The following is a 13447-nucleotide window of genomic DNA, read 5'->3' on the forward strand; positions in this document are numbered from 1 at the left end:
AAAATCGGGATTATCCCACTAGACCAGGCTTGACTAACCTGTGGCACTCCAGGTGTTGTGAAACTACAAGCCTCAGCATGCTTTACCAATATATGGCAGCCTATTGCTGGAAGGGTATGCTGGGACTTGTAGTTTCACAAAACCTGGAGTGCCACAGGTTAGCCAAGCCTGCATTAGACTCAGAACATTTGACAGACTGCCCTACCTGTTCTTGTCACCACCTGTGGCTGCTGGTTTCTTTAGCTGCGGTTTGTCTGGATCCTGGAATGTTGAGGGGTCCTATTTGAAAAAAATAATGGGTACATTTAGAAAATTCCAACCAGCCCCGGCGTTAAATCAATAGGACCCACATTTAATACTTAGGACTTCCTCCAGCCCCAACATAAAAGTAATAGTATTCCCATTTAATAAACCTATTTCCCTCCTAACAGACAGCCCCTGCAATAAATTAATCACATTTACATATAATTAATATACCTATTTCCTGCAACCGTCACTGCCATTAAATAATTCATATTCACATTTAATAAATATACCTCATGCTCCTCAAACTCAGCCCCACATTCAATTAATAGCGCCCAAACCACCCCATCTTAAATTAATAGTCCCCACTATAAAATTAAATTGCCCCATCTTCACCCTACAAAGAAAATAGCACCCATTATTTAGCCACCACCTACCACACACACATTACATTGCCACAAGCCCGTTGTGCCATCACACACACATTACTGCGCCCCTTCATCACCATGATGTGCCTCCTTATAATCACACTGCACCCTCCATGCTGCTTTTGCTCCCCCCTTCTCCTGGCTCCTCTTCACACACTGCCATACTGTCTGTGCTCCCCCTTCTCTGTTCCATGCTCCCCCTTCTCTGTTCCATACATCTATTTCTGTTCCATGCTCCCCCTTCTTTGTTCCATGTTCCCACTTCTCTGTTCCATACTTCTATTTCTGTTCCATACTCCCCCTTCTCTGTTCCATGTTCCCCCTTCTCTGTTCCATACTACCATTTCTGTTCCATGCTCCCCCTTCTCTGTTCCATGCTCCCCCTTCTCTGTTCCATGCTCCCCCTTCTCTGTTCCATGCTCCCCCTTCTCTGTTCCATACTCCTATTTCTGTTCCATGCTCCCCCTTCTCTGTTCCATGCTCCTATTTCTGTCCCATGCTCCCCCTTCTCTGTTCCATACTCCTATTTCTGTTCCATGCTCCTCCTTCTCTGTTCCATACTCCTATTTCTGTTCCATGCTCCCCCTTCTCTGTTCCATGCTCCCCCTTCTCTGTTCCATGCTCCCCCTTCTCTGTTCCATGCTCCCCCTTCTCTGTTCCATGCTCCCCTATCACTTACCTTTTCTATCTGCTTCTTCCTTTTCTTCTCCTCTGTCTTGCCGGCGCTCCTCACTGAACGTCGGGCGTGATGACGTCACGCCCGGCATTCAGTGCGAACGGAGCCGGCGCTGAGGTCACGTGAGTTTTTTGTTTTTTTTGGGGGTTTTTTTACTATTAAAGTTTCTAGCTCCCCCACCAATGAAGAGGGGAGCGATTCAGGGTCGGGGCCTACCGTTGGATAGTCCGGTCCACCGGCGGGCCAGTCCGACCCTGTCACTAATACTATTTGCAGAAAAAACTCTATATACACTAAAAGTAATGTATAGTTCCCGAGACCCAGTGGAGGCCTTAGGCGACACCACCAAAAACAATAATTTTTCCATAGTGGGAGTATAGATATATTCCAACTAAGATCGTGCCTGGCACATTCACAAAGAACTATACAATTAAAGCAACACGACATTACACACAGCGGGTTTATAGCTAAAGTCTCTAAGTGGTAGTTCCCCACCACCGTATGCATGGTAAAATTGCCCCAAGAGGGTAGCATAACAATCGAAAAATAGACGCTCCATGGGGCATTTTGTCGAGGAGGGGGAAGCGAGGGAGGTACCAGGAGCCATCACACAATATTTCTCCATGACTTGAGAAGCTGGAAACTAAATTAAGCTACCCATACATAGGACTCTTTTACATGGTCAATTCAAATTCACCAACTTCTGATTAAATTTAATCAGGCATCATGAAAATCTTGTTCCAACAATGACTGCTGATCTTGACGGATGGGTCATTGTGCTACCCAGAAATGCTCTGCACCAAGATCTGACAGTTCAATGTGGTGTCTGAACAATCAGGTCAATGCATGTTGGCATCACATCAAAATTCTGCATGAAGGTTAAAATCACATCTTATATGAAATATGACCAAGTACACCAGCCTATTAAGAAACATAAACCACTGCAAATGCATATATTCAGCAAACAGCAATTCTATGAGCTACAGATGGAATAATAAGAGGGTCTTCTCTTCTTAAGACGACTTATTTGCAAGAGATGAAACATCAGTCTAAGGTTTGTCTCTCTAAACTGCAAATAAAATTTGAAATTAAAATAAGCTCACCTGCCTCTCAAAAAATAAAATAAAATGTAAGGTGAATATAGTAGTTACCTCTGACAAAGATGCATCAACCTTGGAAGGTACTTTCAAATCCAGCCATGGTTGATAGTTTTCCAACTGCAAAGTAGGCCTGAAAACATAAGAGATTATATGATTTTTACAAATCATTCCAAACTAAAATTCCTTTACTTTCACAACATGTTGTTTAAACTTACCTATGCCTCTTGCACTTAACTTTACCACACACGGCACAGCTATGGCCTTGTGGAAAAAGCTCTTGTAGTTCAGTCAGCTAGAGGGACGATATAAATATATATTTCATGATTTATAAACCATATTTTAATAAAACTGAACCAAGAATTATATAGACAGACAATTATGCAATGTCACATTCTATACCTTATAAAAGTACTGTTTGCATGTTCTTGTGAGCACCGTCCCATACTCACACACATCAAATTACATTTTATTTTTTCTAGCATTAATCACTAGTAAAGCATGTAAACTAGAAGTATGAATGGACCAGCCATTCGATACTGACTAATATATGCACTTGCATTTGGGAGCGTTTGTTTTGCAGTGTGGTTTTTATGATGCTTCGTGTATACTGTATCCACCACAGGTGAACAATTTGTGGCCAGTGTCCTTCATTAACCCCCCCTGACCACAAGTGCTCATTAGCCGCAGCATGTCAAGCACGATCGCGGTTGAAATGCAGTGTGATCGGCGTTTAATGCAGGGACAGTCAGTAATCAGCTTAGAATTTTGTAATACTGTTCTAATGTACAATTATGTTTTCATAGACAAATTCATTTGCACTAAAGACCTCGACTACCCAGCGTTCTTTGTAAATGTATATCACTGTAATTGTAATACTATTTATGTTCCAAACACGAAAATCTCCTGGTATTATTATTCCTTTTTCGTTTACCACTAGGTGGTGTTTCTCAGAATCAAACAGTATTTGCAGCATAAACAAAGAAGAAATGATTCTAATTGGGGTACTCTATGTCCAGACAAAATATTGATAAAATCAACAATTATTCAACTACTTAAAATAATCGCCTGTTTTTACCGCTCAAATAAAGTAGTAGCGAAATATAAAATTTGCACGTGAAACTATATTGTGCACATAAAGTGTAGAAGCGTTTGGTGCTATATAATAAAAACTATTAAAACCAAAGTCGAGTGCCTTATCATCTAATATATAAATGCTTAGTGGCGTCTGTGTGTGTGTGAAAAAAAAAAAAAACAAGTTGCAGCGCCACCTGCTGGGCAGAGTTATACACTGACCTACTAAATTCTTAGTGTGTGTGGGAAAAAAATTCAAAAAGGGCTGAAATTTGGTAGGGCTCAAACTCATTTTCGTGAGGTAATTTTACCTCATGAACACACATGTGTAGAGGCGTGCGTTAGTGTGTGTGTGTGGAAAAAACTATTTTCTCAGAAAGGGCTCACCCAATTGACCTGAAATTTAGTATACTGACATTATTTGACAAAAAAATTAGAATAGTCAAGTCAGTTAACCTCCATCATCCCCCCTTCCCCCCGTGGGAGGGGAAGTAAAGGCTAAATTTACGAGTTGAGGGGTCAAACTCATTTTCGTGAGGTAATTTTACCTCATGAACACACATTAAAAAGGGCACTTGCATCGGGAAGTAACGATCTTCCCCTGAGGAGGCCTGGGCTAGGCCCAAATGCATGACAAGAACCTTTTTAAGACCTTAAGTATCTTGATTTGAATAGAATGCATGAGTATCATGCACGGGTTAACTTGTATAGTATATATACCAACTGTCACTATTTTTTGTAATAAAACAATTCTCATATGTTATATAACATATGAGAAATGTTTTATACCCAACTTAAATAAGTTGGTTATTTTTTATGCGGATGAGCACACTGTATTCACATAGTTCTCGCAACTTCGCTAAAATCACCATTTTGATATTATTCCGATGTACTAGGTTTTAAAAGTTGCCGATATAAATTTTACTGTAGTATTCCATCAATGGAGTCATAATTGAGTGTGTTTTGCTTTTGTGCTCTCTCAAGGGCAAACCCACAAGTACTACTTTCTCCATGCTGCATATTCTGACTTGTACAACAGATCCTTCCTTTTTTTAATCCAAACAATCCATCTCTTCACTCTACCTTTATTTTTGTCCTCCCCAAGTCCAGTCTGTAAATTCATTAACAATTTTGTTGCCTGGCTCGCGTATTTCCTATCCTTTGACTTATCTACTCTCATACTAAGAAATTTCAACATTACCATTGACAACCCCACTGTCTCTGCCACCACAAAACTTCTTTTCCTCCTTTGGTCTCCCCAGTGGACTTCATCTCCCACCCATTATGATGGACACTCCCTTGACCTCATCTTCTCCCTCTTGAGCCTTACCTGTAATTTTTCCCAATTCTGCTTTCCTGCTCTCCAACCACAAACTCTTTCCTTCAGTCTCATCTTACCTCGATGCTGCCCCACCCTGCACCCAAATCCACACAGCAAAACCTCAATACTCCTGACCCCATCCTGTTCTCATATTCACTCAAACTACTCCTTTCTCCCATCGCTATCCTAGCCTGCCCTAATAGGGGCTGCCTCTTTCCACAGCAGCACACTCCTTTCAGCCATAGGCAAAGCAGTTTCAGTCACCACATACAAAAATCTAAATCAGATACCTGTACTGGTTAGCACCACTGGAGAAACCCTCACTCCAACACAGTTACTTCACTATGAAGCCATCCTTTCATCTTACAGCATTGCCCTTTCAATTACCAAACAAACCTACTTTCCTTCTTATATACACCTAGTTTTCTACGCCTCTTTGCCCCCTTCAATTAATTTATCTGCCAATCTGCATAGCCTCCTCCTTGCTCCCTCAAAGCCCATGATTTTTCCACCTACTCCAAAGACAAAATCAACATCCAGGTCAGAATCCATCCATATTCTATTTATTCTCCTCCATTACCGAGGATTATCATATCATCTTGCCCCACACATTCCCCCTGAACCCTATGAGCTCTTAAATTCTCCAATCACCTTTTTTCAAATGCACACCCATTTCCCTTTAGCTCACCTCTTCAACCTGTCTCTCTCCACCGTCATAGTCCCATTCTTCTTTAAACACACGCACATTGCGGAAATCTCAAGAAACTGTTTAACCCTCCCTTAGGATGTAAGCTCGCTTGAGCAGGGCCCTCTTCCCTCCTGTCTCCTTACCCGTTCTTCTGCTCCGTGTCTATTGCATCTGCCTGCCTGGAGTTTCTGAAGTATTGGTACTTTTGTTTATTGTTCTGTACTGTTATACCCTGTATAGTCTACTGTTTGTACTATGTGCGGCGCTGCGGAAACCTTGTGGCGCCTAACAAATAAATGATAATAAAAATAATAAAAACTAGCCTCTCTTTCCAACTACAAACCTATTTCTGTACTTCCTATTGCTACCAAACTACTTGAGAAGCTTGTGTACACCGCCTATCTATCTTTCTCTCCTCTAACTCCCTTCTTCAATCTCTGCAATCATATGTGCATTCTCAACATTCCACTGAGATTGCCCTCACAAGTGATCAACAATCTACTTTCAGCAAAGTATAAAGAACACATTTTCACCTTCACTCCACTGGTCTTGGTAACAGAATTCTTTCACGATTCTTCCTAACTATCCAACTGCTCCTTCATTGACTTTACCTCTGTCACTTGCTCCCATTCACTCTCACTATCTGTTGGGGTCCCACCAGGCTTTAATCTGGGCCAGAGGCATAACTAGACATTAGTGAACCCCATTGCAGCTGCACCCCTGCACCTATGGTAGCAGCGCCTTTGCAATGTATTTCTCACTCTATACATCTTCTCTTGGTGAGATCTGCCTTACCTCTGCTGACATTTTCACGTCTGAAACAGAGCTTATCATTTTCCCTCCCTCTCAGTCACCACTGACCCTCAAATACCACTCGCTGTTAACACCACCATAATTTCCAGTCTTCTAAGCCCAGTGGCTTCGTATCACTCTTCACTATGCCCATCCAGTCTCTCTCAAACATTTTTTTTTCTTTTTTAATCAATCACCTTGACCACTGTAACGTCCTCCTATCGCGTATTCACCTTATCCATCTGTCCGCCCTTCAATCCATTCAAATACAGTGGCAAAATGGATATTCCTCTCAATGCTCTACATCTGCTATAAAAAAACACAAATCCCTATAAGGGATCCCCATGTTCTCCAGCATCCAAATCCTCTCCCTAACCTACAAAGTCCTCAAAGCCACAACACCTAAATACATTTCAAACCTCATTGCGGAAAAACTAACCGTCAACCCTCTGCTTTTGACCTGTGCCTCACCTTCTGTCCTATAAACACCTCACCTCCACCTACAAGACTTCTCCCGTGCTGTTACCCACCTATAGAATTCCCTACCATGCTTGATCATTCTTCCTCAGCCTTGAAATCTTTAAACACTCTCTGGAAACAAAACGATATGCTAAAGCATACCCTACTCTCAACGGTATATCCACGCTACTGTCCCAATCTCTACTCTGAGCCACACTCGCTCTTCTTGTCTCAGCTCTACCCTCATCCCATGATGATGTGGCCAATTTTCAGATTATGAACACCTGATATACAATAATATTAGGAAAAGCAGCTGGCCTCTACAAAATGGTTTCTGTCCACAACAGTCCAATGCAACTAAAACATTTAAACTGACCAACGAGTTGGTTACTGCAAAGTTACAATAACAACTCAGGAGAGCATAGAAAACATATGCAGTATCCAAATACTGGAATTCTGCTTTAGAAATGTCCCACATTCTGCACTCTCCTGGACACTGACTCCAGGGACTAGATTTACTAAGCTGCGAGTTTGAAAAAGTGGGGATGTTGCCTATAGCAACCAATCAGATTCTAGCTATCCTTAATTTAGTACCTTCTACAAAATGATAGCTAGAATCTGATTGGTTGCTATAGGCAACATCCCCACTTTTTCAAACCCGCAGCTTAGTAAATCTAGCCCCAAGTGTCATAATTCCTGAGCACTGTAAAGTAGTCTCACATTTTGGGTGGAGTGGGGTTTCTAATTTAAAAAAATTAGTTTAGGTGGACATATTCTTTATTGAGATCTCAACAGTTATTTTGATAATAAAAGTCCCTGACTACTTGCTTTAGATCATTAATATATTTTTGTTTTATTTTTTAAACTCTTCACTGTTTACAGGATAATTCCAGTTGTTTCAGCAATCCACATGACATTTTTTTTTTGTAAAAACAAATTTTTTCAATGTCATCTCTACAGCAAGAAAGAATTTATATTGTTTTAATTAAATACCTTTGGCTTGTGCTTTATGTTAAATAAAATATTAGGAAGAAGAGATTCAGGTTCCAATGAGCAGTATAATGTAACAACTCCAGCAAGAAATGACCAAAATACCATAAGAATATGAAGATATCTGTAAAAAGAAAATAAATTAGTTGGATTGTATCAAACTTATAAACTTATCAAAATACTATTAAAAAAGGAATCATACAAAAAAGGGGTGTTATAATTGTTTGTGTAAAATGAAGTAGGACAGTCTCAATTGTACTCTCCTTGACGTGTTGATGGAATATAAAACCTATTTGTAGCCTGCAAAAGCCAATGTTGAGAGCACCATTCTTCAGGGAAATTTTCCAGTGGTTGATAATGTAGCAACAGTTGTCATTTAAATGTACAGTGCATAGAACTGTGATGGGCAACAAGTGGGCCATAGAGCGTTCATCTGTGGCCCCTGGCTCTATGCCCTTGCTCTTATTTATTCTCTATTTTAGGTCAAAAAGCCAAGAATAAGACCAAACAGGAACAGCTGACTTACACTTCATGTGAATTCTATTGCACAAGGCAGGGAGGTCACACAACACACCAGAGCAGGATAGAGGAAGTGTAGTGGTCTCCAGACCGAAAGCAAGTCATTTTTACACTGCCATCATTAAAAAAGTATTTAAATTAATGATTAAAGTAGTGACTTGTAAGATTACTAGAGTAGTTCTGGGTTTTCCTGGTACTCCCAGTGAGTGGGGGCATATGGGGAGTTCTAAGTGATGCTTGGTACAGTTGCAGAATACATGTGGAAGGATTTTTGGGATAAGTGATGTGGGGTGCCTAGACCGTTTTTGAGCTTTTTATTTTTTTTTAATTACTGAAATAAAGGGTAATGTGCAAGCCTTTTGAAGGCTGGAGAACCAAACATGTAACCCTTGAAGTGGATCAGATTTAACATCACTAGCAAAAAATATGCAATCAAAACTTTAGGACACACTCCTTTTCACCAGCTAGCATGGCCATTATACAGTCTACAATGAAAATGGACCACCTGACCAGTAAACAATCAGAATTTACTGAATTTAAATTGACTGTTGGAGAGGCACGGTTTGCTCTGGACCATTTAGCAGGTCTCAAGTGCAGACACCATGTTTTACTATGACTGCATTAATATCCTAAAGGTGCTGGTTACCATAGTGAAGGCTTCAGGTACCTACGCTTAACAACAGCTTATGGATTTTTTTTTTAACAAAATGTGTTGCCAATTTTTAAAAAGATGCAACGCTCATAAGGGTAGTACCCATGTTAATTAAAACAAAATATCCATAACATACATATTTGCCATGCTAAGCATACAGTAGAAAATCCATACATACATGGTGTTCTCCAACCTAGGTAACAAGGTATGCTCACCAACTGCTCAGAGTACTGTGCCACCTCATTGGTATATGGTGTATCTTGCATGAACTTCTTGCTAGAGGTTATGCCAAAGCACTTAAATTAAAATTATGATTTTTTCCAAAAATGCTCAATTTATTCTGCATCAGTAAACTAGAAGCATATTTATGTGTGCGCTTGAGACAGTTACTGTGTTGGTCAAAAGTGTTCAAGTAGGCTGTCCAAATTGATGAGTATATGGGCAGCTTAATTGTACGGTTTAGTTTTTTTATCTCTTTATTTGTACATTATCTGCCTGTCCGTGAATTTATCAAGGCCAAATGGCAATAGTTATGGAACAAGCGCCAGGCTACTTCCCCAAACCTCAGTAATGCACATGACCCCAAATAAGGAAAACCAAGGTTTGTGGTAATGTTATTATTGGGAACATTGGACTTAAAAAAATATATATTTATCAAGGTACTTATTTTAGAGGTTTGCACACTTTTTCTAACAGTGAAACATTGACCTTACAGATAGCCTGAAAGCCAGATCCCAGGTTAGCAAATTCTTAAGACAAGGTTTTGCTTGGAATATACCAGCAAAAAGTGCATTCTCCATTTTAGGTAGAATTATACTCTAACACAATGGCTACATTTACCCACAGTCCACCAATAAAGTTCTCAGTAGCTGCCTTGTGCCTTAGGAAGACTTACCACTGTTTTAATAACAGAATTTTGTCATTTTTAAAAAATGTGACCATATGAGCCCCTGTAATGCATTATAAAAAGTTTATAATCTTAATTCTAGACCTTACTTAGTCTAAACATTAGTCAAATGTAACATGGCTGAGACATAAGCACAAGTAAACACAGCTACAAAGGTGTAAAAGAATGATAGATACATCTAGTTGAAGGTAAACACTACATATTTCATGTATAATATTCCATTCAGAAACAAACTGTCTTTGTGATATAGAGATAGTTATTGCATGCAACCTCTTCAGAGCTTAACCGCTCCAGAGCATTGCCCCAGTGTGTTAACACAGTGCGATATGCGTACCTGTGTGACACCACTTTTACCCCAGTAGGTGTATAAGCTGTATTCAATCATTTGACAACTAATGCATGCAAGTACTTCTTTCAGCAAATAGCGGTTAATTAAAACAGCATGTATTTTTTCTTTAAATTTATGCTACAATTTGTTACTCAATGGAAAATAGCAGTGAAACGCCAGTTTTTTTCAAACACATTAAAAAAAAAAAACACATCAATTTATTTTCCATGACCTAAAAAAATTGGTAAAAGTGCCAATATTGTATGAAAAAAATATGATGTTAGAACACTTTTCCTTCCCTTAAGTGAAAATAACCATTCAGGTATATTTTACATAATCACTTTGGTGCAGTTCAAGGCAAAACTATGTATACTAAGGGGTGCTAAGGGTTAATTCTAACACTAAAACTAAAAATATCTCCACTGTTTACGAAACCATATTAAGACAGGTATACACACTACATGGCCAAAAGCATGTGGACACCTGAACAGATGGTGAAGTCACTCCAGATTCCAGTGCTTTACACCACTCCAACAGACATTTGGCATTCTGCATTGTGATCTGAGGCTTGTGCGCAGCTGCTCGGCCATGGTAACCCAATCTATGAAACTCCTGGGGAACAGTTTTTGTGTCTACGCTGCTTCCGGAGGAAGTTTGGAATTGGGTAATGAGTATTGCAAACAAGGACAGACAATTATTACATGCTTCAGTAACTTGGCAGTCCCATTCCGTGAGCTTGAGTGGCCTACAGCTTTGAGGTGGAGCTGTTCTTGTGTGTAGATGTTTCCACTTCACAATACCACCACTTAGTTGATTAGTGCAGCTCTAGCATGGCAGAAACTTGGCAAACTGACTTGTTGGACAGGTGGCATCCTATGCTCTTCAGTATGACCCATTCTACTGCTAATGCTTGACTATGTAGACTTACAGGACAGTATGCTTGATTTTATGCACCTTAGTGAGTTTGGCCATTTCAGCCACACCGATTACTAATTAAAGGCGATGTCCACATACCTTTGACCATGTATTGTATTTACCTGTAATGAACTTACTACGACAATTATAGGTTTCAAAACAACACATTTTATCAATTCATCTGAAACATAAATAAAGCAAGTTGCACAAATAAAACAGCAGCACATTCACCATAACGAAGGAGCAAAACTAACTTTATTGATGTAATCATTATACAAATGGAAGAATAATATCATGCTAGAACTATTGGATTTAAATGATGGTTTAACAAAATATTCTAATTTTGGTCAGGGAAACTGAGCTGACAGGCATTTCTGCTAAATGATTTTATTTTGAAGCAGGAACACCCATTTACTGGAAGGGGAAGATGGCAGACACAGGAATATCCCCGTTACCTGAGGAGAAGTATGGTGGATAAGGAGAGGAAGAACAGGGTGAAACATAGCAGCGGATAATGTCTGAATATCTCCCGCAATGGCCCAATCCTCAGCCGTTGCCTCATATACAGCCACATTCTCCTGGCCGCTGACATGACGGCTGCAAACTTCTCCTGCGTTCTCTCTTCCTGAACTATCTGTCACTCGGGCGGCCGAAACACGCGTCATTACATGATGCACCGCCTGCGCCATCTTTGAGTGGGAATATGCCAGTCTCCACACATTGATTTCTTAGATCGGTATAGGATATGTAGATGCAATGTCAAATCTGGACGTGATTTTGATCATAATCTACAGTAACTATGAATACCACGTAAATGATTACTTCCGGAATTCCATATGGGTGATTTCTAAAATAAATATATTGGTTTACTTATAAAAGTTGTATTTATAAGTAGTGGTCGATATACAAATTAGCTAAATTAAATGTTGTTTTAAATGGATTGAAATTAGACAATTACAAAAAATTGCTAAACAACTCTTAAATAAGAAGCAGGCGCACATCACCTGCTGACAATACTCTCAAGGGATTTGATGCAGACGTTACTGTTGCGAGTGGAAGAAGACTTGTTTTCCCTGTCTTATTTTTGCAACATTTTTGTATGTACAGTGTAATTGTAGCAACTAGGTTGTTGTACTCCTATGATGTAAACAATTCCACACTTATTCAGGGGCAGATTACATTGGTAAAATGTAAAAAAAAATAATAACTAGAACACATTTATGCCAAATACACAATTTCCAGTCTCATAGAACACTTGATCATTGTATTTAGCAGAACTACAGGTTTGGGAGCTTGTACTCTGCCAGTGATTTATCTGCTACAGTCCCACAGTTGACAGCACAGGAGAATCCAAATCCAACATAAGCAGTGTGCAGGTTGCAGTCAGCATCAGGTCTGCCTGTCTGAAGAGACACTGGGCGAGGAGTCAGAGACACCCAGGAGAGCCAACAAGTCACCAAGTGTACCGACTCCCTACCCTTCTTAGGCTGGGTACATACTACAAAAAATTTCTCCCGATGTGATATCGTTAACAATTTTACCAACGACTATAAGTCTCGATCATTATACCGATTCATGCGTACGCATTTTAGGTGTTTGATACGATTTACCGTCTGATCTCTGATTTTCTTCTGTCATAACCATTGGCTCAAAAGATTGTTTCTCCGTACACACTGTATAGATATATTCAGACCCAGCAGCAACATGCTAAATTAATTTAAATAAAGGGCTGAATCTCAGCGCACACAACCCCTACAAGCATACATCCAGAAACAGGAAATATCATCATCGCCATTAATGCCATTGTTCAACTTTGCATATAGTGCACATTCCGCAACTCCATTCACAACTGTACACTTGTTACGATTTATTGTAACATAATGCCCACTTCAAATAAACAAAAAGCTTATGCTTTTTTGCTACTCATCATGGCAAGCAAGCTGCAAACACTGAACCGTAGGGAAAGAAGAAGAAAGAGTTGGACCAAGGATTGGTTCCAGAGGAGATTCCTTTTACACATATGCCCCTGCTACAAAAGATACAAGACAATAATTCAGATAACTTTAGGAATTTCTTTTGGATGAATGATCCCACATTGCAGGAGCTGCTCCAGCTTGTCACCCCACTCGTCCAGAAGGAGGACACCCATTTAAGGAGACCCATGTCTGCAGAGCAGAGACTGGAAGCTACCCTAACATTTTTGCCCACTGGCTGATCTCAAATACAGCACAATTTCACCACAAGCTCTGGGTTTGATCATACCTGAGAACTGCGAGGCTATCATCCAAATTCTCCTTGGACAATTGATATTGATATGCAGCTAGTTGAATTAAATAATCTTAAACATTTTTTTGTAAT

The 13447-nt window shown here is 39.8% G+C and overlaps 1 protein-coding gene across 2 annotated transcripts in view; it reads right to left on the bottom strand.

The window, feature by feature from the left end:
* Positions 1-11731, bottom strand: part of SNX14 (sorting nexin 14) — an 87343-nt gene extending 75612 nt beyond the window's left edge. The window contains exons 1-4 of one of the 2 annotated variants that reach the window (XM_075202721.1): positions 11545-11731; positions 7772-7892; positions 2663-2739; positions 2499-2577 (exon numbers count right to left, since the gene is read on the bottom strand). In XM_075202721.1, the coding sequence (XP_075058822.1) occupies positions 2499-2577; positions 2663-2739; positions 7772-7892; positions 11545-11681 (414 nt within the window). In that variant the 5' untranslated portion in view covers positions 11682-11731. The remainder of the gene's footprint in view (positions 1-2498; positions 2578-2662; positions 2740-7771; positions 7893-11544) is intronic. The other variant, XM_075202722.1, reaches the window with a different exon arrangement.
* Positions 11732-13447: the final 1716 nt, after the last annotated feature.

Source organism: Mixophyes fleayi, chromosome 3, assembly GCF_038048845.1.
Source record: "Mixophyes fleayi isolate aMixFle1 chromosome 3, aMixFle1.hap1, whole genome shotgun sequence".
Classification (NCBI taxonomy): Eukaryota; Metazoa; Chordata; class Amphibia; order Anura; family Limnodynastidae; genus Mixophyes; species Mixophyes fleayi.